At 56.4% G+C, this 25480-nt stretch overlaps 4 protein-coding genes across 5 annotated transcripts; 3 read left to right on the top strand and 1 right to left on the bottom strand.

Moving 5' to 3' along the window:
- Window positions 1-2840: 2840 nt before the first annotated feature.
- On the top strand, window positions 2841-5113 carry LOC103107244 (cytochrome c1, heme protein, mitochondrial). The gene is made up of 7 exons (XM_007516022.3): window positions 2841-3008; window positions 3474-3670; window positions 3767-3893; window positions 3978-4135; window positions 4207-4367; window positions 4636-4736; window positions 4824-5113. The coding sequence occupies exons 1-7, from the start codon at window positions 2880-2882 to the stop codon at window positions 4926-4928; spliced, it is 978 nt and encodes a 325-aa protein (XP_007516084.1). The 5' UTR covers window positions 2841-2879; the 3' UTR covers window positions 4929-5113.
- Window positions 5114-5991: 878 nt separating this feature from the next.
- Window positions 5992-10379, bottom strand: SHARPIN (SHANK associated RH domain interactor). Its single transcript, XM_060202161.1, is given in 12 exon segments — window positions 5992-6259; window positions 6332-6460; window positions 6540-6887; window positions 6963-7053; window positions 7124-7265; window positions 7338-7475; window positions 7713-7786; window positions 8055-8137; window positions 9864-10034; window positions 10160-10191; window positions 10194-10308; window positions 10311-10379. Coding segments are annotated over 12 exon segments (1470 nt in total). The 5' UTR covers window positions 10374-10379; the 3' UTR covers window positions 5992-6175.
- Window positions 10380-10865: 486 nt separating this feature from the next.
- Window positions 10866-13870, top strand: MAF1 (MAF1 homolog, negative regulator of RNA polymerase III). The gene is made up of 8 exons (XM_007516023.3): window positions 10866-11320; window positions 11965-12089; window positions 12177-12305; window positions 12379-12544; window positions 12701-12822; window positions 12905-13024; window positions 13174-13320; window positions 13429-13870. The coding sequence occupies exons 2-8, from the start codon at window positions 12007-12009 to the stop codon at window positions 13448-13450; spliced, it is 789 nt and encodes a 262-aa protein (XP_007516085.1). The 5' UTR covers window positions 10866-11320; window positions 11965-12006; the 3' UTR covers window positions 13451-13870.
- A 132-nt stretch (window positions 13871-14002) lies between these two features.
- Window positions 14003-24931, top strand: WDR97 (WD repeat domain 97). 2 transcript variants are annotated; one of them, XM_060197570.1, is made up of 24 exons: window positions 14003-14152; window positions 14335-14465; window positions 14584-15212; window positions 15337-15458; window positions 15597-16299; window positions 16550-16692; window positions 16778-17014; window positions 17089-17179; window positions 17353-17485; window positions 17577-17698; window positions 17920-17980; window positions 18095-18244; window positions 18341-18520; window positions 18601-18726; window positions 18808-18891; window positions 22032-22160; window positions 22237-22467; window positions 22545-22742; window positions 22843-23040; window positions 23231-23352; window positions 23422-23584; window positions 23773-24368; window positions 24456-24517; window positions 24616-24931. In XM_060197570.1, the coding sequence occupies exons 1-24, from the start codon at window positions 14011-14013 to the stop codon at window positions 24786-24788; spliced, it is 4926 nt and encodes a 1641-aa protein (XP_060053553.1). In that variant the 5' UTR covers window positions 14003-14010; the 3' UTR covers window positions 24789-24931. The 2 variants fall into 2 exon arrangements, with proteins under 2 accessions (XP_060053553.1, XP_060053562.1); XM_060197579.1 differs by lacking the exons at window positions 24456-24517; window positions 24616-24931 and having other exon boundaries at window positions 24107-24277.
- The last annotated feature ends 549 nt before the right edge of the window (window positions 24932-25480 follow it).

Raw genomic sequence — 25480 nt, 5'->3', positions numbered from 1 at the left:
GGAGGGTAAATAGCATAATGGTTACGCAAACAGACTCTCATGCCTGAGGCTCCAAAGTCCCAGGTTCAATCCCCCGTACCACCATAAGCCAGAGCTAAACAGTGCTCTAGTAAAAAAAAAAAAAAAAGGAAAACATGGCCACTAGGAGCAGGGGGTTCATAGTACATAAAATAAAAATAATAATTGGGGGGTAGGGCGGTGGCGCAGTGGGGTAGGCGCATGTGGTGCAAAGCGCAAGGACCGGTGTAAGGATCCTGGTTAGAGCCCCCGGCTCCCCACCTGCGGGGGAGTAGCTTCACAGACGGTGAAGCAGGTCTGCAGATGTCTATCTCTCCCCCTCTCTGTCTTCCCCTCCTCTCTCCATTTCTCTCTGTCCTGTCCAACAATGAACAACATCAGCAATGGCAATGATAGTGACCACAGCGAGGTTACAACAACAAGGGCAACAAACGGGGGGAAAATGGCCTCCAGGAGTGGTGGATTCATGGTGCAGGCACCAAGCCCAGCAATAACCCTGGAGGAAAATAATAATAATAATTGAGGGATTGGCAGATGGCTCACCTGGTAGAGCACATGAATTACCATGCAGGACTCCTCAGGTACTAAAACCTGAGCCCTGGGTCACCACATAGGAGCACATGTAGGGAGGAAGCTTCAGCAATATCTCTGTCTCTGTCTCTCACCCTTTACCTAGAGGAAAGAAAATCCACTGAAAGCAGTAGTGTCTAGAGGACATGATAAATCTGGATATAATAAATAATTATTAATAAGTAAATGAAATTTTTATTTTCTGCCTCCAGGGTTATCACTGGGCTCAGTACTGACACTGAAGCCTTAGCTTCTGGTGGCCTTTTTTTTTTTTTTTGCTTGGGGCTTGGTGTCTGCACTACAAATCCACTACTCCTGGAGGACATTTTTTACTTTATTTGACAGGACAGAAATTGAGACAAAGACATGTGCAGAGCTGCTTCACCCATGAAGTGTCTCCCCTGCAGGTAGAAAGCTGGGGGCTTGAACCTGGGTACTTGCACTTGGTACTATGCTTGCATAACTGTGTCCACCACTGCCTGCCCCCCCCCTTTTTTTTTCCATTTTATTGGCTAGGACAGAAATTGAGAGGGAGAGAAAAAGACACCTGCAGACCTGCTTTATTTGTGAAGCTATCCCTCTGCAGTTGGGGGCCAGGGGCTTGAACCCAAGTCCTTATGCACTGTAATGTGTGTACTTAATGAGGTGCACCACCACTCTGCCCCTAAGTGAAATCTTTAAAACAAAAAGGGGGGGGGGGATAGCATATGGTTATGCAAACAGACTCTCATGCCTGAGGCTCCAAAGTCTCAGGTTCAGTCCCCTACACCACCATCAGCCAGAGCTGAGCAGTGCTTTGGTGTTTGTCTCTGTCTCCATCTGCATCTCTCTCAAAAGTAAAATAAATAAAATATTTTTTAAAAAATTTAAAAATACTTTGAGCCAGCAAGGTAGCTTACCTAGAAAAGCCTCCTTTGCCATGCATTTGACCCAGATTTGAACCTGGCCCCCACCACTCTGGGAAGTTTTAGTGTTGTGTCTTTCTCTCTGTTTCTAAAACAAACAACAGTAATTGCTTAATTTTTTGAAATATGTAAATAATCTAGGAGATAGTTCATAAGCCAGAGGTGAGCAGAGCTGTGGCTAAAATAAAATTAGTAAAGCTGACAATTTTTTGTTTGTTTGTTTTACCAGAGCACTACTCAGGTCCTGTTTATGATGGTGCTGGAGATTCAACCTGGAACCTTGGAGCCTCAGGCATGAAAATCTTTGTTGCATAATAGCAATACTATCTCCCAGGCCCTCCTTTCATCTTTTTTTTTTTTTTTTTTTTTTGCCTCCAGGGTTATTGCTGGGGCTTGGTGCCTGCACTACAAATCCTCTGCTCCTGGAGGCTATAGTTTCTCTTTTGTTTATTATTGTTGTTGTTATTGCTGCTGTTTATGTTGGATAGGACAGAGAGAACTCAAAGAGAGGAGGGGATGACAGAGAGGGGAAGAGAAAGACACTTGCAGACCTCCACCATCTGTGAAGTGACCCCCCTGCAGATGGGAACCTTACGCCAGTCCTTGCACTTCACGCTATGTGTGCTTAACCCACTGCGCTACCGCCCAGCCCCTTTTTAATTATTATTCTTAAGAATTATTTTATTCATTTTAGGAGACTGATGAGAGTAAGACCAGACTATCACAATGTCATAGACAATTACTGGGGATTAAACTCAGGACCTCATTGTGTGTGTGTGTGTGTTCAATTTTTTTTATTGGGGAGTTATTGGTTTACAGTAAGTACAGTTGTTGACACATGGGTAGAATTTCTTATCTCACCATGATAGGTATCTGCAAAACTTTAGGGCCTTATTATATTTGAGGGTCCAGCACGCGTTCACTGAGTCAGTTATTTCTGCTAAAGACTAAACTTTTTTTTTTTTTCTTCCATGAAGCACTCCCCTGGATGTTGTAAATATTGGATCTCCAGAGTTCTGATAGTTGACTGAAATCTTTTTCTAGTTTATTCTAAAGTCCTTTGTCTTTTTTTCATTTTCAAAGATGATTGACAATAGTTCCTAGAGCGACCTTGGCTTCACAATAGGAACTCTTGCTTCCAATGGGCATGATTCGGGGGACCCCAGTAGTGGGGAGTGGAGAGGTGCCACTCTGCCCCATTCATACAGCCCAGGGGTGGAGAGGGAGGCGGGCCACAGGACCCAAATCTTGCCCAATCTTGGCAGGTACTGCAAGCCCCGCCCCACACCCCCAGCTCCGCCTCTAGCTCCCTGGATCTCGCGAGTTTGAGCTCCGGTGCAGCCGCAGAGGCCGTCGGGAGAGGCGGCCGCGCTGAAGAGGGCCAAGATGGCAGCCGCGGCAGCCTCGCTTCGCGGAGCGGTGCTGGGCCCGCGGGGCGCCGGGTTGCCCGGCGCGCGGGCGCGGACTCTATTGTGTGGCGCGCGGCCCGGGCAGCTCCCTTTGCGGACGCCTCAGGTGAGCGCCAGCTCGGACCCTGCTCGCCCCTGCGGCCCCGCAGCCCCGTGAAGGTCACGGCGGGGAGGCTCGGGGTGCAAGCCAGACAGCTGGGGACGGCCTCGGCCACCGGCGCCCACAGCCCAGCTGGGTTCCCGCTGCCGCCGGACCCTGGGCGTGGGGAACAGGGCAGGGTGTCCGTCTCTCCAAGCAATGGAGGCGCCGCGTGCGGGCTCGGGGGCTGCGGGACGGACTGGCGATCGGGCGGGCGGGGGCCTTTCTGGGGGTGCGTGCTCAGCCCGCTGCCCCTCTGGTCTCGCAGACCCGCGCGCGTCCTGAACTGACCTCAGCCTGACCTCGGTCAGCAACGCGTGACCTTGGAGCTCCCCTGCACCCTTGCTCTCCTGGGCTGGCTCCCCGGCCCACCCCATGCTCAGGGCGGAGGAATGGGGGTGGGGACAGCCATTGAGCGGGGCGCTATTGCAGGCGGTGCCCCTGTCGTCCAAGTCCGGCCCGTCCCGGGGCCGCAAAGTGATGCTCTCGGCGCTGGGCATGCTGGCAGCTGGGGGCGCGGGCCTGGTCGCTGCTCTGCACACAGCCGTGAGCGCCAGTGACCTGGAGCTGCACCCGCCCAGCTACCCGTGGTCCCACCGCAGCCTCCTCTCTTCGCTCGACCACACCAGGTGCGCGGGGGCAACCGGGGTCAAGGGGGACGATCTGTGCTTGTTGGAGCATACTGGGTGGGCCCCTCGAGACCCCTAACTCTCTGCTCTCTTCAGCATCCGGAGGGGCTTCCAGGTCTACAAGCAGGTGTGCTCCTCCTGCCACAGCATGGACTACGTGGCTTACCGCCACCTTGTAGGTGTGTGCTACACAGAGGAAGAAGTCAAGGCCCTAGCTGAGGAGGTGCGGGGCCTGAGGGCGTGGAGCACCCTGGGCTGGGGTGCCTGCTGTAGTGACAGCAAGGTTGTGACAGGCTCTTGGTGGCAGGTGGAGATTCAGGATGGCCCCAATGAGGATGGAGAGATGTTCATGCGGCCAGGGAAGCTGACTGACTACTTTCCCAAACCATACCCCAATCCCGAAGCTGCTCGAGCTGCCAATAATGGAGCACTGCCCCCTGACCTCAGTTACATCGTGCGAGCTCGGTGAGTGTCCTGTGGGGGGGGGGGGGCACAGTCCACCTGGTGCCCTGCTGAAGTGCTGAATCTGGTTCCAGGCATGGTGGCGAGGACTATGTTTTCTCTCTGCTCACGGGCTACTGTGAGCCACCCACTGGGGTGTCACTTCGAGAAGGCCTGTACTTCAACCCCTATTTTCCTGGCCAGGCCATTGGCATGGCTCCACCTATCTACAATGAGGTCTTGGAGTTCGACGACGGTAAGCTGGGGATGGGCAAGCCATATCATCTTCCTTTGAGCCTCTGAGTTCTGCAGCCTCTTTGGCTGAGGCCTTGTCAACCTGCCATGGGCAGCCAGCCTTCACAGTCCTGTCTGTGGAATCTAGGCTCATCTGTTTGCTGGAGGTGGAGTCCCATCCACTTTGAAACTTTAGGTTTCCTGCCTCTGCTTCTTGAATGTAGGGTGGTGGTGCTCTGAGGTCCTAGGACAGGACCCCAAGGCCACCCTTTTCCACTTCTTGTCCCCAGGCACCCCAGCTACCATGTCTCAGATAGCCAAGGATGTGTCTACTTTCCTGCGCTGGACATCTGAGCCAGAGCACGACCATCGCAAGCGTATGGGTCTCAAGGTAAAGGGTTGGATGAAGGGCATAGCAGGTACGGGAGTAGAGCTAGGAGCTGGGTTGAGGTCCCTTCTGAGTGTGTCTCACCCCCAGATGTTGATGATGATGGGCTTACTGCTGCCCCTGATCTACGCCATGAAGAGGCATAAATGGTCAGTCCTGAAGAGCCGGAAGCTGGCATATCGTCCACCCAAGTGAACCTGCCCAAAGTCTGCTTGACATCCTGCCTGTATGGTCCCTCATGCCAAGGAGCCACCTTAGGTCTATCAGGCCTCAGTCGGCCCTCTTTGTCTGAGACAAGGGGGGAGGGGACAGATGAGCGGGTTCAAACTCCAGATTCTGCAGTCCCCATTATGGGAATAAATTAAGTTTCTCAAAATACACACTGGGACTATTATTTGATGGGCATATGGGCTTGCAGGAATTCTGGGACTGAGGTCCTAGCTCTGAGCATCAGCATATCCTGTGTAGTGTCACCAACTCACCACCAGTGCTGCCCTGCTGAGGGAGATGGAGGTAGAGCTGCTGAAGGCAGAGACTGCATTCACTGGGGTGGAATTAGCTGTTACAGAAGTGGAAGTGGGGCCTGTATGACCAGGAATCAGCTACCCGGCCTCCATCCTGAGGATAGAAGGGAGTCTTAGGCAGCATTTCACGGGGGGCTGAAGGTATTCGCAACAGGTACTGTTTGGGGGCTCAGTGGAGCTGGGCAGTGACTGGAGAGAAGGATGTGACTACTCAGAAAGCAGGTAGGCGTCACCCAGCACATAGCCGGACACCTGAAGTGCTGCCTCCACTGAAAATGGAGCAGAGTGGAGCCCTGGGGCTGTGCTGTAGACGGTGTCTTCTAGCAGCCCACCACGTGACCAGCAGCTCCTGGCTCAAAGGGGAGGGGAGAGTGGCAGGGAAGCCATCAGTGGCAAGTCTTGGAGAGCAGTTCTGCAGCATTAACAGAACCCTGACTCAGGGCTCCCATTTCTCAGCTTTTCTGACTTCCATGAGGGGCAGGCCAAAGGCTATATCCTAACCATATATGCCAATGGGAGTGATGGGGGGAGAAGTGGGGAAGAGTACCTGGGTGGACGGTGGAAGGCGTCCTTAGGGTCTAACACAGACTTCCAAGATCCCGGAAGCACTGAAGCTTGAGGTTCAACCTCGACCTGGCCATGGAACCTCCCTTTCATCAAGTTCAGGCCAGTGGGACTGTGTGCCTTTCTCTGGCCTCCATATGGGCTATATAACACAGTGAAGGGGTACATGGTTGGCTCAGAAGTGTTTTTAATGATTCTGGCTGCAAAGAAACTCATGCCTGAGGTTCCAAAGTCCCAGGTTCAACCCCCCCAAACCACCATAAACCAGAGCTGAGCAGTGCTTTGCTTTAAAAAAAAAAAGACTCAGCTCAAGGATTCCCTCTACCCCACCCCCACCTCTGTCCCCAGGTGAAGTCAGCAGAGGTCCCTTGAGAGGTTCAGAAGAGTATTCAGGGAACTGGGGCCAGGGAGGGAAAGACCCTCCTCTCTTCTTAGGACCTAGAAGCAGGAGGAAGACAGGTCATTCTGCCTGTCCTGCTGCCCTGTCCCCCTCCCCAAACCCTCTGATACCTTTGGTGGCTGCAGGGTAGAAGCTGTGGACAGGGGGTCCCAGGCGATGGGCCTCTGGGTACTACACATCTCACAGCCAGGCCGGCTTGGGGTGTTGATGAAAGTGCAGGATGGACAGGACCACCCAGGCTGGGGGAAGCAGGGACACAGCTGCTACCCACTCTGTCCTTAGAGTGCCCAGACCCACCCATCCCAGGGTCTAGCCCACCTGAAGGGGACTGGGGAGGCTAGCACTCGCCAGCTGAGGGGTACAGGACACCCCCAACGACTGAGAAAACAGGCAGCCTAGATCTCCATCCATCTTCTTAGGGTGCTGAGAGCTGCGTCCTGTTGCACAGGGGTAGGACTCAGGGCTTTGTCAGGCTGCATCCCCTCTTGTGCCCACCCTACCCCAAGACTGACCTTGGGCTTCCTGAGGGGCTGAAAGCAGGTAGAGGAAGGCAGGGTCCCCATCATGACATATCCCATAGGAAGCGAGGCTGCACTCAGACATACAGAGCCTCCCTCCAATGACCCAGCGCTGCACAGCCGGTGGGAAGCCAAGCTCCGAGAACACCTGAGGCCAAGGCCAGGGTTGAAGCAGGGCCATAGGGCCCGCCCATCCCAGCAGGGCTGCCTGGACCCTACTCACCTGCTCCTGAAGGGTTGCTACAGTGCTGTGGGGGTGGACCTGCAGTGTAACATGCGCAGAGGATGCAGCATCCTCCACAGTGACCTGCAACCTGGGTGGGAATGTGGGTCAGGGGATGGAGGAGCCTTGGAGGGCAGGGCAAGCACAAGTCCAGGTCTCACCTGATGGGGCCAGCAGGGAAGCAGGCCTCCTGGAGCTGGATGCTGAGGGTCACATGCTGTTGGGCCAAAGTGGCTGCCACTTTAGCCGCCTCTTCCTTGTCCCCACCCTGGATGGCCTGGGCCAGGCGCCCAGCGAGCTCTTCTGTAGGGAAAGAAAGAGCCACACAGTTGTGCATACTCTGCTTCCCCAGGTCCTTAGGCTACCTGTCTTTACCTCTCGCCATCAGGGCTCCAGGGCTCCGAGGCTGATCCACCTTGATTTGGGATGAGCTGGGTGTGGCCACTTCAAGGGGGCTGGGCAGCAAAATAGGATTGGCTTCTGACCCCAAGGCTGGAGGTGGGCAGTTGTTCCCTAGGAGAAGAGTGGTATGGGCTGCTGGCCTCCCAAGAGGCAGACCCCTTACTAAACACTTTCTAAGTCCCTGAAGGCTTGTAAAACCTCTGCCCCTTCACTTTAATCTCAGCCAGAGCCCAGTTTTGGTCTTGCTAGCTCCTCAGGGACCCTGCCAAACCCTCTTCCAGCTACAGCTACCCTTCACCTGTCCTTAGACCCTGGAGTCCTTCTGAACCCTGCTATTACTGGCCCCACCTGTCCCCTTCCTCCAGAGGCTGGTCCTTTTGTTCTCTACAGGCTCTCTGCAAGCCAGGGATGCTCTGCAGGATCTAAAATCAAATCAAAACTGGCCTTCAGGAGCTGTTCACAGGAAACCTTCAGGAAGAGTGGCTTCTTGGTGGCCTCAGGGACCTCCATCAGCACCTGGGCTACTTCTCATGCTGCTGCCTCTGTACAAAGCTGGGGACTGCTATCCCCCTTTCTTACCTCCCTCTGCCATCATCAGGCCCTGGGGACTCTGAGCTGTCTACCCATTGATAAGCAGGGCTCTGAGCATGCAACACCCCAGGGGCTTTTGTCTCTGCTACAACTACTCACACAGTTCGCTCAGGTGTCACCTGAGTGAGGTCTTCCTTGACATCCAATTTTAAATTGCAACCCCTTCCAACTTCTGCTAAAACCTATAAAGGGCTGAAAGGTGGCATACTTGGTAGAGATCCAGGTTCAAGCCCCTGGTTCCCACCTGAAAGGGGGAAGCTTCATGAGTAGTGAGTGGAGCAGTGCTGCATGTATCTATCTCCCTGTCTTCCCCTTCCCTCTCAATTTCTACCAAATAAATATTTTTTAAATATTTATTTATTCCCTTCTGTTGCCCTTTTTTTTTTTTAACTGTTGTTGTTATTGATGTTGTTGTTGTTGGACAGGACAGAGAGAAATGGAGAGAAGAGAAGACAGAGGGGAAGAGAAAGATAGACACCTTCAGACCTGCTTCACTGCCTATGAAGCGACTCTCCTGCAGGTGGGGAGCCGGGGGCTCGAACCAGGCTCCTTACACCAGTCCTTGCGCTTAGCACCACACATGCGCTTAACCCGCCACACTACCACCCACCTCCCCAAGTAAATATTTTTTAAAAATTAAAGAATGAGGGAGTCGGGCAGTAGTGCAGCAGGTTAAGCGCAGGTGGCGCAAAGCACAAGGACTAGCCTAAGTATGCCGGTTCGAGTCCCCAGCTCCCCACCTGCAGAGGAGTTGCTTCACAGGCAGCGAAGTAGGTCTGCAGGTGTCTTTCTCTCCCTCTCTCTGTCTTCCCCTTCTCTCTCCATTTCTCTCTGTCCTATCCAACAACAACGACATCAATAACAACAATAACTACAACAATAAAACAAGGGCAACAGAAGGGAAAAAATAGCCTCTAGGAGCAGTGGATTCATAGTAGAGGCACTGAGCCTCCCTCAGTGATAACCCTGGAGGGGAAAAAAAAATTGAGGAACAGGGTGGGGGAGATAGCATAATGGTTATGCAAATGCCTGAGGCTCCAAAGCCCCAGGTTCAATCCCCCCGCACCACCATAAGCGAGAGCTGAGCAGCACTCTGGTAAATAAAAATAAGAAAGAAAATTATTAAATAACATATTATGGGCTCCCCTCCTACAAATGCAATCCCCAAGAGTGCAGGAAGTTCTAGTACTGATAAGTACCTCCAGGTCTAAAGGAGTGCTTAATTAATACACAGCCGCCTTCAAACACAAGACTGATAAATGAGCAGGTGAGTGAATGGGGAAAAGTTTTCTATGGAAATGTCATGGCTTCCCCATAACAGTGAAATTTGCTTCCTATCCTCTGGTACGGGCTCATTAATGGGCTTTTTCCTGCACTGTCTACCTGCATCCTTTCTATAGCACTTCTGTTGCTGAGCCCCAGCGTTAGTCCAGATACGCTGTACACACCAGATGTGTAAGGACTTGGCTCACACCCTCCTAGACAGCCCCCGCCCCCTCTCTGGGAGCCCCACGTCCCTCCATCTTCCTGTCTCAGCCACTACCTCTTCCAGTTAGTCATGAAGCCTAGCCCGTTCCATCTTAGGCTTCCTGGGAAACACCCTTCTCCTGGCCATTCTGCACCACCCCACCAGGGTGCAAGTGGCAACCGGTCTCAACTGACGCAAATCGGAGCCTGTCACCATCCCCACAGGGCGCCTTGCAGCGGGCCTGCAGCCCTGCGCGCTCTACCCTGCACATTCCCCTGGTGCTCCACCCTCTGTTCTCCCCAGAGCTCGGCTGCGGCTTCTGCGGGTTCAGTGAGCCAGCCTGCCCCTAGCACCCCCACACTGCCCCCGAGGCCTGGTCGCTGCAGCAGCAGCGGGTCCCTCCCGCGATCAAGCGGCCAGTCCCGGGCCTAAGCACTGACCATCCCACCCCTCTGCGGGGCCTGCGAGCAGGGCGGCCCACCGCCTGCGTCCCGGGCGCTGGGGAAGAGCCGGCCGAGCGCCTCGGCGCCCGCGGGCGGCAGCCCCAACTCGTTCTGTCTGGAGCCTCGGACGGGGTAGGAGACCGACTCCAAGGGCCACCTGGCGCCGACCTGCGGGGGAGAAGCCAGGCCAGTGCCGCCCGCTGCCATCTCCAGCCCCTGGGGCGCCAGCACAGTTCCCACCTTCGAGACAGCGACGGGAAGTCGGGAGCGAGCCGCAACCCCGCCCCACTCACCGCCCCCTGCCCCTCGCCCAGCAGCTCCACCCAAAGTGTCCGGGCCGCCCAGAGTCCGCGCTCAGTTGCAGTCTCCGCAGCGCAGCCTCTACGTCCGGCCCCACGTCCAGGGGCTGCACCGCGGCATGGGCTGCACCGCGGCATCCACCGTCTGAAGCACCGCGGCTGAGCTCGATTCCGAAATCTCTGCCGCGCCGCCCACGGGCGGCACCATCTCGGGTTCGGTAGCGTCCCAGTCCCCCACCCCCACCCCCGTGCCCCTTCCTTACTTTGGGGCCATCGCGAGCTGCAGCCGGCCGGAAACTCCGACTGTGACTCTGGGGTTCCGGGCGCTGTCAAAACTTCCCAGTACGGGAGTTGCCGCATTTGATACTCCCGCTTTACGCCCGAGGGACACGGCCCAAGGGTCCCGGGACCCTAGCGGGGTCTGAAGGCCTGAAATTAAAGGACGGAATATCAACTACCATTGGAGGCGGGAGGTGCGCCTTGTTGTGACCAAATGGGGGCTATAACCCCGCCTTCCACTTCAGGGTTTCGCGATCGACTTTAGCCACCAGCTCTTGGCCCCGCCCACACAGCGCGCGCCAAGGTCCCGCCTACCCGGGCGGGGCATGAAAAGCAGTGACCAATGACCGCCAGAGAGGAGGGAAGGCTCAGGCACCGTGAGCAGTGACTGACAGGCTCAGTAGCCAATAGGAGTGGGGAACTAGGCTGAGCGACGGGCAACCCCTCCTATGGCTATCGAAACTCTGGATCCCGGCGGCTAGAGTCGGCCACTGCGAGGAGCGGGGCTGGGCTTTGCGGGCGCTTGTTGTTGTCCGGCCGGGGAGAGCAGAGGTCGCTGACTCGTCGCCGTCGTTCGTTCGTTCGCGGGGCTCTCTGTGGCGGTCGGCAAGCAGGTCGGTCGCGGTAGTCGGGCGCCGTGCAGGGGCGAGGCTATGTCGCGGTGGCAGCCCGGACGGGCCGGCAGGGCCTGGAGTAACGGGACGTCGCCGCAGAGCTCCTTCCCCCGGATACAGCGCGACCCTAGCGGAGGCCGCACCGCTGCCCTCCGGTCTTGAAGAGCTCGCGCCTCCCGAAGCCCGCCCAGCTTTCTCGCCGGCACCGCCGCCGCCCGCCCCGGCCCGGTCGTGCCCCGCCCAGTAGAGCCTAGCCTAGCAGGTGGGTGTCCGCCCGAGCCCGACGCCGTCCCGGGGCCCTCGGGACTACAGTCCCCAGCAGACCTCGCGCCTTTGCGCGTGCGCACCTCGACGCACTACGTCCTGGGATTCGTAGTCCTGTGTGGACTGGCCGGGCTTCCCCTTCAGGCGCTGCCTAACCGGCAGTAAAGCGCCAGAGCGGCCCACAGACAGGCCCTACGGAGCCAGAGAGGTCACTCTCCGCTCCTTGGTGTCCGAAGAAAGACGCACTAGTAAAGAACGAAGGAGCCCGTGGGTTTCCTTTCTCCCTCGCAGAAAGCCCCTCGAGAACAGGGGAGGAGGTGCATCCAGGGACCTGACCCGGTGCAAAGCCAGACCCGGGGGTACCCCACTGACCCCATGGAGGGTGAGGCTCCTTTTTGGTTAGGGTGTGTGCAGAGGATCAACTTAAAACCTCAGTCTGAGAGGCTCCCTGGAGGCCACCTCCTTGGTCCCAGGGCTGGGATGAGGTGCAGGGGGTGTGGCTGAGGCGGGCATTGGGCTGACCATTCTCAGGTAATAGGATCTCACGCCTGCTGCAGCTTGTTTACCCTGGCTCTGCTTACTGGGGGCTGGCTGAAGGCGGGGCAGGAGGACAACCACCCATACCTGGCCTCCTTCCCTTAGGCAGCACTAGTCCTTCTGAGTGCAGACCCCTTCCCCAAGGACATGAAGCTCTTGGAGAACTCGAGCTTCGAGGCCATCAACTCGCAGCTGACAGTGGAGACTGGAGATGCCCACATTATTGGCAGGTGAGGGGGTCTCCAGCTGTTCCCACGTGGTGGTGTCAGGGCGAGGGTGGGAGGTGCCGCCTGGGTCACGGTCTGCTTGTTCTGCAGAATTGAGAGCTACTCCTGTAAGATGGCAGGAGACGATAAACACATGTTCAAGCAGTTCTGCCAGGAGGGCCAGCCACACGTGCTTGAGGCACTGTCCCCACCCCAGACCTCAGGCCTCAGTCCTAGTAGGTGAGTGAGGGCTGCCTGCAGGGGGCAGTCAGGAGAGTGCGGGGCATGGGTGGGCTGATGGATCTCTGTGCAGATTGAGCAAAAGCCAAGGCGGCGAGGATGAGAGCCCCCTCAGCGACAAGTGCAGCCGGAAGACACTCTTCTACCTGATTGCCACACTCAACGAGTCCTTCCGCCCTGACTATGACTTCAGCACAGCCCGAAGCCACGAGTTCAGCCGGGAACCCAGCCTCAGCTGGGTGAGGGTCAGGGGGAGGTGGGGGGGGGACAGGGATGGGACCAGCAGCCCCATGACTCTCCCCATGGCTCTCCCCCATCTGTGGTGGCCCCTGGGCACTATCCTGTCCCTGGTATTCTGAGATCCAGTCAGTCCCAACTGTGTGTGGCCACCCTAGGTGGTGAATGCGGTCAACTGCAGCCTGTTCTCAGCTGTGCGTGAAGACTTCGAGGCTCTGAAGCCAAAGCTGTGGAACGCAGTGGACGAAGAGATCTGCCTGGCTGAATGTGACATCTACAGGTGGGCTGGCACATGTGTAGGGCCCAGCCCAGGTGTGTGCAATACCAGGGGCCTCATACCACCTTCACCCTACACTCCCTAGCTACAACCCAGACCTGGACTCAGACCCCTTTGGGGAGGATGGCAGCCTCTGGTCCTTCAACTACTTCTTCTACAACAAGCGGCTCAAGAGGATTGTCTTCTTCAGCTGCCGATCCATCAGGTTGATGGCTGTCCCCCCACCCCACAGATCCTTGTTTGGCTCACCCCACTTTCCCAGCAGTGCCCACCCTCTTCTGCTCTTATCCTCCCTGGGGTCAGCAGCACACCAGGGATAGATAGTCCTGAGATCCTATCCCCTACCTCCTCCAGTGGCTCCACCTACACTCCCTCGGAGGCAGGAAATGAACTGGACATGGAGCTGGGAGAGGAAGAAGAGGAGGAAGAAGAGGAGGAAGAGACCAGGGTTGGAGGCAGGGAGGGTGCCCTGGAGGAGACCAGCGCCATGGAGGAGGACAGGTATGTGCTGGCTATGGTGGCCTGGGTTCCTGAGCCTGGGGTGGGCAGGACAGAGGACAAGCCTGCTGCCTGACTCCTCAGGATATGTTGTGTGCTCACTTCCATCAGGGTCCCAGTGATCTGTATGTGAGGAGCAGGAGCAGAGGCCCGGGCTTCATCCAGCTTCCACCAGTGCGTGGACCTGTCCATTTGGGGGCGGGGCCTGCTGCTACTGCCCAATTCCAGCACAACCGTGGCCACGCCCACCTAGCCCTTGGCCCCTCTTCCCAGGGCTCCCGCTGCCCACACTGTTGCTGGACAGGACAGCACAGGGACTGGTGGGAAGGGCCACTGCCTTCCCCTCACGAACTGACCGGCAGGGCAGCTGGATTACAGAGTTTATTTTTGTATTTTGTACTGGGTCAGGCCTGGGCCTGCACACTCCAGCCCAAGGGGCCTGAGTGGCCATTCAGCCTGGGCCCACCCTTACCCCTCACCTTGCCCATTGGGCAGCCGTGCACTGAGTGTCACTTTGCTGCAGCTCGTTTGTTTCCAATAAAAGTTTCTGTGACTCCGTGTGGACCGCAACTTTTGTGGGGGCCGGGGGCGGGACGATGTGGGACTGGGCGGGGCCAACGACGTCAGGTTGCCTAGCAACAGTTGGGCGCTGTTGAGCGGTTTGGGCCAGGGCCTGGAGCTCCTGCAGGCTACATGGGGACAAAAGTGGAGAAGAAAGTGGTGCGGCGGAGCAGCCCTTTATCAAGTGAAGGTGACAACCTGAGTCAGGATGAGGATGTGTACGATGCTGACTGCTTTGCCAACCCAGATCCTGGTGTGCTTAAGGAAAGGAATGGTGAGGCATCTTGGCCTTTCCACATAGGGGCCCACTCCCCAGGAACTGGTGCTCTCTTTCTGCTGGTACTATTAGACCTTGGGGCAGTCCCCCAGCCCTGCAAGGCTCCATGCTGCCCATGGCCTCCAGGGTTGGGGACCCCACAGCCACAGGGTGACAGTCCTACTGCTGATGGCCCACAGACTTGTCATTCTCGGAGCCAGTCTCAGAGGTCTTCACCAGCAGTTCCAAGTGGCAGATCCTGACTTTGCAATCCCGTGCCCGCCAGCTCTGGCTGTACCTCCGCATGAATCTCCATGGTGTGGTGGAAAAGGTGTGATTGCTGTGGCGGCAGCCCATAGGCCTCTTAACTGGTTCTAACCCCCTGGGGTCCCCAGTACCACCCCTGCCCTTCCCTGAACATTGAAAGTGGGCCTCCCCCCCACCTCCAGGCAAAGAGAGCTGAGCTACACGTGACACTCCTGAAGCATGGGCTAGAGCCACTGCGCTGCCTGCAGGTGACAGCCAGAGTGAGCTCCCTAGCACAGGACCCAGCAGACAAGCGCTTTGTGGTGCTGGATGGCATAGGCTACCTGCACCTGCATAAGGAGGACGGCTGGGCACGCAGGACGCTGAAGGCCCCCCTGGCACTTAAAGGACTGGCGTCAGTACTGGGCCCATTGGGGAATGTGAGCCGCTTTGTGGGCTGGGGCCCCATGGGATTGGTCCTACTAAGGTCCAACTTCCACCTGCTGTGGCTAAGTAACCCAGGCACAGGCTGGGCATCAGGCCGAGAACCCACCTGCTGCCTGCCAGTGCCTGAACTGGGGCTGCTGCTAGTGGCAGAAGCAGGAGGAGCTCTGGCACTCTGGAGGTTCCGCTCGGGGGGTCATCGCCTGGTGCCATGTGGATCACCTCTGCAGCCACCACCAAGCCTTGGGGGAGCACTCGAGCGTCTGGCTCTGGGGGCCCTGGCTCCCCACCACACTCCTTGCTGTTATGCTGCCTATGGTTCATCAGTGCTCACCTTTGATCTGCATGCCTGGTCTCTCACAGATGTACAGCACGACCTACATAAAATGTGAGCAGCCAGGTGGGGCGGTGGGATGGAGGTGAGGGGATCATGAAGCAGGTAGATGAGTAAACGTAGCTGTCATGGGGGATGGGGTGGAGTGGGGCACTAAGTCCACAGGGCCTTTCTCCAGCACCATTTCCGACCTGGCATACTGTGAAGACTTGAGGGTCGTGGTGACAGCATCCTGGGACAGCACGGTTAAAGTGTGGGACTCTGACTGGCAGATCCGGATGGTGTTCCTGGGCCACACAGGTATGCCTGGTGCTCTGCCCTCTGCCTTAAGGCACTCCTGGCTATGCAGAACCCCCTGACACTCTGGCCACCAGCTCTAAGCTGACTGCAACCTTCCCTGAGTCCCTAATGTCCCAATAACTGGTGGGTCTCCCACAGGCCCAGTGACAGCCCTCACTGTGCTTCCCAACACTCTCTTGGTGCTGTCGGCTGCCCTGGATGGGACATTGCGTACGTGGGACCTACAGACCTCAGCGCAGGTGGGCGAGGTGGAGCTCTGCGCCTGGGACCCCTATGATAAAAGCACACCAGTGAAGCTCCTGCTGCCACCCGCCCGCCCCGGCTGCCCCGTGATCTCTGTGAGAACCAACTGCGTGCAGCTGTGGCACCTGCACAAGCTGTACTCAACGCTGGCGCAGCTATCAGCGCCAGTGCTCCACCTGCAGGTGGCGCCCTCGCTGCCCGCGCCCACTAGCCCCTCCCTGCCAGTGAGGCTGGTGTGCGCTTGCGCAGACGGCTCAGTCTACCTGGTGTCGCGATCCACTGGGCAGACTGTTAGTGCGCTGCTGTTGGAACCCGAGGACCGTGCAGCCGCAGTGGCCTACTGCCTGCCACTTGAGGTCTTGTGGGTGCTGACACACACCGGGGACCTAGTGTGCGCCACTGCGGCGTGCTGCCCCATGCGTGTGCTGCACCGGGAGTGCCCCCCACCTACCCCTGGACCCAGGCCCTGCTGCCTGCACCTCTACAGCCACCTCACAGATCCCAACAGAGCCTTTAAGTCCTGGAAGGCCGCGAACCAGCGCAGGGGCACCCCAGCTACGAGCCGCGATTTGGCCAGGGCAAAGAAGGACAAAAACAGGTGGGGGCTGAGCAGTTGCATACCCAGTAGAGTAGACGTTACTTTTCACATAGGGGTTCAAGCCCCCATTTTTATCTGCAGGGGGAAAGCTTCACGAGCAGTGGAGTAGTGCTGCAGGTTTTTTTCTTTTTCACTCCTCTCTCAAATTCTCTATCAACAAATGGGTACAAAAAAAGTAAATCAGTAGGTGACAGAGTCAGCAAGGGCAGGCTGGGGCAGAGCAGGGCCAGCAGGATCCTGTCTCCCATAGGTACCTGCCCATAGTGGGGCACACAGATGGCTCGCTGTCGGTGTTTGAATGGCACACCTGGAAGACTGTGTTCCGTCTGAAGGCACACAGCCCAGGCCCTGTCACTGCCATTGCGTCCACCTGGAGTACCATCGTGACTTCTGGTCAGTCCCTCTCCTCCCCAGAGCTGGCCCAGGAGCCCTTCCCTATACTGCCCCCAGAGATCCAGCCCTTGCTTCTACCCTGCAGGAGAGGACTTGACTGTGAAGGTGTGGCGAGTCTTCCCCTATGCTGAGGAGAGCCTGAGCTTGCTACACACCTTTGCCTCCTGCCACCTGGCTGTGGCACTCTGCGCCATAGGGAAGTGCATCACCGTGGGCTTTGAGGACCCAGACACTGCCACCTATGGCCTGGTGCAGTTCTGTCTGGGCCAGAGCTCACGCTATGATCACCGGCCTCAGGATGACCCCATGGACCACATCACAGGTGAGGAGGTAAGGCCAAGGGGCAGCCCAGGCCACTGCAGGGCTCTGCTGCTTTACCCTGAGCCCGGCCCCCAGGACTCTGCTGCTGTCCACTGCTCAAGCTATATGCCTGCTCCAGCCTGGACTGTACCATTCGCATCTGGACAGCAGAGAACCGGCTTCTGCGGTGAGCGGGGGCTGCCGGGAGGCTGGGACTAGGCCTCCAGCCAGCTGGGCATTCCATCCCTCTGCCCTTGCTGGAACCTAGTGCCTGGCAGAGGGGCAGGCCTGGTCCTGAATGCTGCTTCAGCTCTCTACCCCCAAGGGGTGGATGCTGGACTCTCGGCCCTGAACCCCCAGGCTCCTGCAGCTTGATGGTGCCCCACAAGCCCTGGCTTTCTGCAGCGATAGTGGAGACCTGGTGTTGGCGCTTGGCTCCCGCCTCTGCCTGGTGTCCCACCAAGTCTACCTGCCCACATCCTACCTGGTGATGGTGAGCAGGGAGCACCAAGTTCTGGGTAGGAGAGTGGTGGGCAAGTGGGCCCCTGGCCCTGAGCTCTAGGCTGTCTTCTCCCCCTGCTCAGATCCTATGCCAGAAGGCCCCCAGTGTGGTGAATGACCCTCCACTGCCTCTGATGAGCCAGGAATTGCTGACCTCCACCCAGATGCAGAGGCTTGCTGTCCTGCGTGGGGTGGCCAGCCTCAGGTGTGCCCCCCTGAGTGGGTCACAAGACCGCTGTCTCTTGAGCCCCAGCTGTGGGCCCCCAGCAGAAGACATCAGGACTCCCAGCCCCTGAACTACTACAAACCTGTCCTGGGCATGGCATCCCCACTTCACACTGTTTGCTGGGCCCTCTCTCCCAGTCACCACCTAACGCCCCAAGAAAGGGCAGTCAGTGTCCCATCTGTGCCCCTCCCTGTCCACAGCACGGCCAAGCCCTCCATCCAGCACCCAGCAGGGACAGTACAGAAGGCAGTGACAAAGAAGGTTTGGGATGGGCCTTCCCCCTTCACCCCAGAGGGCAGCCTGGGATCCATGTGCCTTGGGAGTATACATCAAGACTGCAGGGAAGAAAGGACTGACCCCTGGCTTTCATCTCAGGACCTAACAGCCCTTGCTGCCCGGGACCAGGACCTTCAGCAGCTGAAACTTGGTTTGGTGGGCCCAGCTACCAAGCAGCCCCTATCTGCAAAACAACGCCAGGACGCCTTTGAGAACTATATCCGTCTCATCTACGGCACCTGCTTTGCGGTGGGTGCTGGGTTGTCGTTGTCCCTGTTCAACAGTGACCCAGCCCCTTCCTCCCCCAGCCTTGACTCTGTCCCTCTGCCTGTCCACTTCCTCCAGGATATGCAATCCGGAGGCACCCCCCAGATGTGGAGCTCTGTTAGCCTGGCAGTGGACAGAGAGCCCCCCAGTCTCAAGCATACAGATGTCTGTGTGGACCACCAGACCATCATGCCCACCCTAAGCCAGCGCTTGGCACGAATTCCCCCCCATTTGGGGGTGCATAGCAGGGCATCCCAGGTGAGCCTCCTGGCCCTGCGTCCTGCCCTCTGAGCCCGAGCCCAGCCTGGGACTCATCCTTACTACACCCTGTGCTCCAGCTGCTAGCCTTCTCTTCCCTGAGTGAAGACCTGGGCCTCAGTCTGGACCTGCAAGTGCTGTCAGAGTACCTCCAGGGCCCGAAGCCTGAAGCCATAGAGCCCCCTGAGCCCCAGCTGCCACCCCCAGTAAGAACCTCCACAGGTGGGCTGCTGTTCATCCCGCAGGCCTGAGGTCCTGGCTGCCTCTGAGCTCCTGTCTCTGCCCAGATCCCTCTGCTGCTGGAGAAGCGGCCCAGAGAGCTTCCCTCCAACCTTGGAGGCTTCTTTCCAGCCACCATTGATGCCAGTAAGGTGAGAGACTTAGCTCTGCCCAGGAGTGTTACCCTGCAGGGACACCTTCTCCTGCTTCCTAGCTTCCCTGTGCCAAAGGCTGCAGAGATTAGAACACACACACACATACACACACACACACACACACATATACACACACACAAACACACACACACACACACACACACACACACACCTACCTACCTACCTGTGTCCTGCTGTGCTCTATGGACAGCTAAGGAATTGAGCTCCCGGGACAGGTCTCTGTCAGCAAACCCCAGGGAAGGTGCTGGATGGCTGAGTTCCACTGGGGAGAACAGGGATACCACCCTCCATCATGGACATCTACACCCTTCCCACACTCTCCCCAAAACCCAGACACCCTCATAGGCCCTAGTCTGTCTCCCAGCTCCTGCCAGATCCTCTGCCAGGTGGGTCACTCATCCCTTCAGTAGCTGGACCTTTTCCTCAAACCTTCAGCCACCCCTCCCAGGCTCTTATAATCCTTCATGATCCCATCCCCCAATGTAGTGCTAGAAGTTGAACCAAGGACCTTGAACATGCACAGTACTATAGAGCAGCCTTTTTGACTCAGATTTTTCAATTCTATATACTAAGAAAGGAGAGGGAAGGGAGAGATTAGGAAAGAGAGAAAGAGGCCAAAACACCACTCCACCCTCCATGGAGTTCTCTTGATACTGTCTATAGTGCTCCTACATGGTGCCAAAATTAAATCCAGGGTCCCACTCATGGTAAGATATGTACTTTACGGGAGTCGGGTGGTAGCGCAGTGCATTAAGCACACATGGCGCAAAGCTTAAGGACCGGAGTAAGGATCCGGTTCGAGCCCCCGGCTCCCCACCTACAAGGGGGTCGCTTCACAAGCAGTGAAGCAGGTCTGCAGGTGTCTGTCTTTCTCTTCCCTTCTCTGTCTTCCCCTCCTCTCTCAATTTCTTTGTTCTATCCAACAACAACAACAAAAAAAAATAATAACCACAACAGTGATAAAACAACAAGGGCAACAAGGGGAAAAAAGGGAGTTGGGCGGTAGCGCAGTGGATTAAGCACAGGTGGTGCAAAGCCCAAGGACCAGCATAGGGATCCTGGTTCAAGCCACCGGCTCCCCACCTGCTGGGGAGTCACTTCACAGGTGGTGAAATAGGTTTGTAGGTGTCTGTCTTTCTCTCCCTCTCTCTTTCTTCCCCTCCTCTCTCCATTTCTCTCTGTCCTATCCAACAACGACAATAATAACTACAACAGTAAAACAACAAGGGCAACAAAAGGGAATAGATAATAATTTAAAATATTTTAATTTAAAAATGGGGGGGAATGGCCTCCAGGAGCAGTGGATTCATAGTGCAGATATATACTTTACCCAATGAGCTATCTTCCAGTCCCTTTTTTTGGCTTGTTTTTCCATTTACTTTTATTGTATTTTATTTATTCATTTATTGGATAAAGACAGAGAAATTGAGATGGAATGGGGGAGATAGAGAAGAAGAGAGGGATGGGGAGATAGCATAATGATAATGCAAAAAGACTTTATTTATTTATTGCCTCCAGGGTTATTGCTGGGGCTCGGTGCCTGCACTATGAATCCACTGCTCCTAGAGGCCTTTGTTGCTCTAGTTTTATCATTGTTGTGGTTGTTATTGATGTTGTCGGATAGAACAGAGAAAAATTGAGAGATGGGGAAGACGGGGAAGAGAAAGATAGACACCTGCAGACCTGCTTCACCGCATGTGAAGCAACCCCCCCCCACCCCCCGCAGGTGGGGAGCCGGAAGCTCAAACCTGGATCCCTACAAGGGTCCTTGCGCTTCGAGCCATGTGTGCTTAACCCACTGTGCTAATGCCCCACCCCAGCAAAAAGACTTTAATATCTGAGGCTCCAGGCTCCCAGGTTCAATCCTCAGCACAATGAGCTAGAGCTGAGCAGTGTTCTGGCATTTCTGTCTGTAATAATCAGTGAGAGATCTCATTAAAATAAGTAAAATTTAGGGAGTCGGGCTGTAGCGCAGTGGGTTAAGCGCAGGTGGCGCAAAGCATAAGGACCGGCATAAGGATCCCGCTTCGAGCCCCGGCTCCCCACCTGCAGGGGAGTCGCTTCACAGGCGGTGAAGCAGGTCTGCAGGTGTCTATCTTTCTCTCCCCCTCTCTCTCTGTCTTCCCCTCCTCTCTCCATTTCTCTCTGTCCTATCTAACAACAAAGCAATGTCAACAATGGCAATAATAACCGCAACGAGGCTGCAACAACTAGGGCAACAAAAAAGGGGAAAAATGGCCTCCAGGTGCAAGCACCGAGCCCAGCAATAACCCTGGAGGAGGAAAAAAAAAATCTATTTTAAGAAAGAGTGAAAGAGACACTCACAGCACCACTTTACCACTCATGAAGCTTCCCCTTACAGGTGAGGGCCAAGCGCTTGAACCTGCATCCTTGTGCATAGTAACATGTGCATTGAACCAGTGTGCCATCAGCCAGCCCTCTTTCTGTGTGGTTTTACAGAATGGGAAGAGACCAAAGTATCACTCAACTGTCCATGAAGTTCCACCCATTTTTATCCTTGGTGCTGTCCATGGTACTTCCATGGAGTGCTAAGGGATCACACCAAAAAACTCACACACAGAAGGCATACACTCTGTTCACTGAGCCACTTCCCAGGCCTCCATCCCCAATAAAAAAATAAAAAGATTTATTCATGAGAGAGGAAGGGAAAGAACCAGGACATCACTCTGGCACAAGTGATGCTGGGAGTTGAACTCAGAACTTCATGCTTGAGAGTCCAACACTTTAGCCACTATACCACCTCCTGAGCCACACTTGATTCTTTTAGCAAAGCAGCACATTATCCAAGTGAGCTATCTTGCCAGCCCTCCCTACTCTTTTTATAGGCATCCCTGCTCCAGGGATGGGTCAGAAGCCTATGGGAAGCATGCAGGGTGTCAGAGTCCCCAGAGACCAGCTGGTACTCAGACTGCCTCTTGTCAATAATCAGTGGCTCATGATCTGCCTGTCAGCCAATTTCTGAAGGTTCTCTCTACCTGTCTCTGTGTTGTGGGTCACTATGCCCTTAGAGACTGGCAGGGGAGTTCTGAGAAGGTGGGGTTCTGGGCTAGCAGGGAGGTCAGACTCTCAGCTCCCCTGTTCTGCCCACCCTGCAGCACTTCCTGCTGCCCATCCAGTTCCCAGGCTATGTGCCCAACTCCGTGGTGCTGCAAAAGTTGTGGCATCAGCAGGAGATCAGTGGGCTAGGAGACCTGGCTCTGCTCCATGACCACCACCATCAAGAGGCAAGAGGGGTTGGTGGGTGGGTGGGGGTCAACCAACTCCTGGCATCCAGCAGGTGCTCATGCTCTCCTTCCACAGATAGGACAGGACGATGAGTGGCTGGTGAGACATAGCATGTATTATGGGCGGCTACAGAAACCAATCCAGTGGAAAGAAGAGTCTGAGGAAGACATGGAAGAGCCAGAAAAGGCAATGTCGGTGTCCATGTCAGTGGGGTCTATTACAGTGCAAGAGGAGAAACTGGATCTTTCCTGGTCCCAAGCAGAGAGCATAATCAGTCAGATGGAATCGGAAGAGATTCGTACTCCTGTAGGTACTGGCTGTCCCCAGGAATGCAGGGCCTGGTAGGTATGGAGAGGTGGCTTTATCTGCCTGTTCCTCCCTAGGACTCCCAGTACCACTGGAGCTCCCATCACTTCTGGAAGCCTCAAAGCATCCATGAAGACATCCAGATCCACTTGAGCCCCCGGCACCAGCGAGGGCGCTCCCCCTGGATAGAGCGCTACAAGTTCTTGCCCAAGTTTCTGCAATATTTCGTCATCCGGAACTGGTTCAAAAAGCTCTTCCCAATCTTCACACTGGAGGTTCAGAGATTCTCAGGGGAAGTGTGGGCTTGGCTAAGGGAATGACAAGAGTGTGTCTGGCTAAGATGGCCTTGCACCCCTGCACATCCCCCTCCCCTAGGCCTATCCTGAGATGGGCACAGTGGAAGGCTTGGCCTCACAATTCATTAACCTACTGGAGGGGGCCTCCTGGGGAGACCGCATTCACCTCCTGCAGGCACTGCTTCGACTGATACCGGACATGAGCAGAGGCCTGTGTGCCAGGCTGCAGGACATCCTGTTGCGTCTGCTCAACACGGAGCCACCCCCCAGCTTCCAGGTGTGTACTCCCCTTGTCCTTCGTTCTGGTCCACAGCCCTGTCTTCCAGGCCTACCCATCCCCCACCCCAGCCCCATCCCTGTTGGACATGCCCCTCCCTAGCCAGGCACATCTGATTTAGCCTTCCCCCAACACACACACACACACACACACACACACACACACTCTGCTTAGCTCCCTCTCTGCACAGGACCCAGTGCAGAAGAAGTTTGTGATCCTGGCACTGCAGCTGCTCCTGGCCTGCTCCCTGGACTCCAGAGATGTGGTGCTGGAGCTCATGTCCTACTTCCTCTACTCACCACCATCATGCCAGTGAGTCCTGCTCCTCTGCTCTCAGCGCAGCCCAAGGGGCCTCCACTAAGCTCTTTGCACTTGTGCCAGGGCCGAGATCAGGAAGCTGATGGAAGGGCTAGGCCTTCATGACCCACAGGGCTACCTGTTTAAGGAGATGATGAGCTGGGTCCAGGGTCACGACTTGGTCTCCAAGGCCGCCCTGCGCAGGTGCTGCAGTCAGAAGCTGGAGGACATGATGCAGTATTTGCAGGTCCTGGTGGGCATGGGTGGGCGTGGCCCAGAGTCTTCCTCAAGCTGTGGGCTTCTTGGCCTCCCTCAGCCCTCTGTCAGGATTCTTCTGCTTTTGGTGGGGGAGGAGTGTCTGCATTGGGGACTGCACCCCTCTGGCCTCCTGCTTAGGGGGGCAGCTCAGCCCTGAACCAGGTCTCGCATCCCCAGTCACCTCCCGTGCAGATGGGAATGTTCAGGCCGACCCTAATCAGGCTGTCAGAGCTGCTGTCCTCTGTCTGGACGGTGCCCTCAACACCCAAGGAAGCCTTGTCACAGACCTCAGTGATGTCCGGAGCACCCTTCCTGCTCTCCCGGACCTCCTCCACTGTCTCCAGGACGCCCTCGATGGTGCTGTCACAGGGGGAGGCAGACTCTGCTGGCCTGGAGCATCAGCAGTCACTGATGCATCTGCGCCAATGGCAGACCCACCACACACTGTCAGAGCTGCTGCTACCTTTTACCTCCCTGACCGACACCCAGCTGCTCTCCCCCACATCCTCAGATCTTCTTGGGGAGCCTCTGCCACTGGAGCTGACCGAGTGGGCCCGCACACACTTTCTGGATCTGGGGACCACTGACTTGCTCAATGCCTTTTGCGAGCAGCTAAGACTGAGGCAGTGGGAGGGGTTGGAGAGCCCCTGCCTGAGCCCTGGGCTGAGTCCCAGCATGAGCCCTGGCATGAGCCCACACCCTTGGCCCAGCCTCCAGCAGCAGGAGGAACCCGAGGTGGTACTACCTCAGTCCACTGGACATCTGGATGATCAGTGAGTAGGCAGGGGGTGGGCAGGATATAGGGAACAGCACCCCCCAAACCCTGCCCCAAATATCCTCCTGCTACTGCCCTTCCCCAGGCGCCTGTCCATGCTTGGGCTTCGGGGGCACAGGATGCTGCACTATCCAATGAGAATGAGGGGTGAGTATGGATAGAGAAAATGGGTGCCCCCCAGCCCTGACCTGAGGCATCAATGTGCTGTTGGTCCCCAGGCCTAATGTTGCCCACATTCTGGGCAGGTAGCCTGAAGGGCCCCATCAAGATGCTAAAGCTGCCTCTGCCCCGGGTGGAGCTCCAGCCTTTCCCACCCGGCTGGCCCCGGCCTGCCCGGCCCCTGCCCCCCCTACTCCTGCAGCCCGCCCTGCAGCGCTACTTTCTGCCGGACTACTCGTACCCTGGCGACAACCCCTGACCTGATTGGGGTCCCAACACCCCACTCCACCCCAGCCTCCCCTGCCTCCCGCATGGAGTCAGGATTCAGCCCTCTGTACCACCCACTTCCACCCCCATGTCCAGGGCTAGAATAAAGTCCAGAGGCTGCAGCTGAAAACTGAATGCCACCTCTATCTTTGGGGACCACAAAAGATGCACCTTGAACCGTGTGCCAGGCAGGGCTGGGGGTGGGATCTGTCTGGGGTGCAGTCAGTGCATCCCTGCTGGGGCTGTCAGTCACTGAAGTGGGTGGGGGTGGAGGGGGTGGGCAACAGACCAGGAGGTGATTCACCACCTGAAGTGCACGTTTTACCATGCAGCTGAAAAGTGAACCCCACCTCCATCTTTGGGGACCACAAAAGGTGCACCTCGAACCATGTGCCAGGCAGGGCTGGGGGTGGAATCCGTCCTGGGTGCAGTTCAAGACTGGCCACCATATGGGAGCACTGCTGCAAAGGGGAAGCTTCACAAGTGGTACAACAGTGCTATGATATTGCTTCCTCCCCTCCTCCTCCATCTTTTATTGACTGTCTGAAAAAAAAATGGGGGCCGGGTGGTGGTGCACCTGGTTGAGCACACATGTTATAGTGCACAAGGACCTGGATTTGAGCCCCTGGTCCCCAACTGCAGGAGAAAAGCTCTGTGAGCAGTAAAGCAGAGCTGCAGGTATCT

Source organism: Erinaceus europaeus, chromosome 1, assembly GCF_950295315.1.
Source record: "Erinaceus europaeus chromosome 1, mEriEur2.1, whole genome shotgun sequence".
Classification (NCBI taxonomy): Eukaryota; Metazoa; Chordata; class Mammalia; order Eulipotyphla; family Erinaceidae; genus Erinaceus; species Erinaceus europaeus.
Note: the sequence above shows the minus strand (reverse complement) of the source record. Positions and strands in the feature narration are given on the sequence as shown.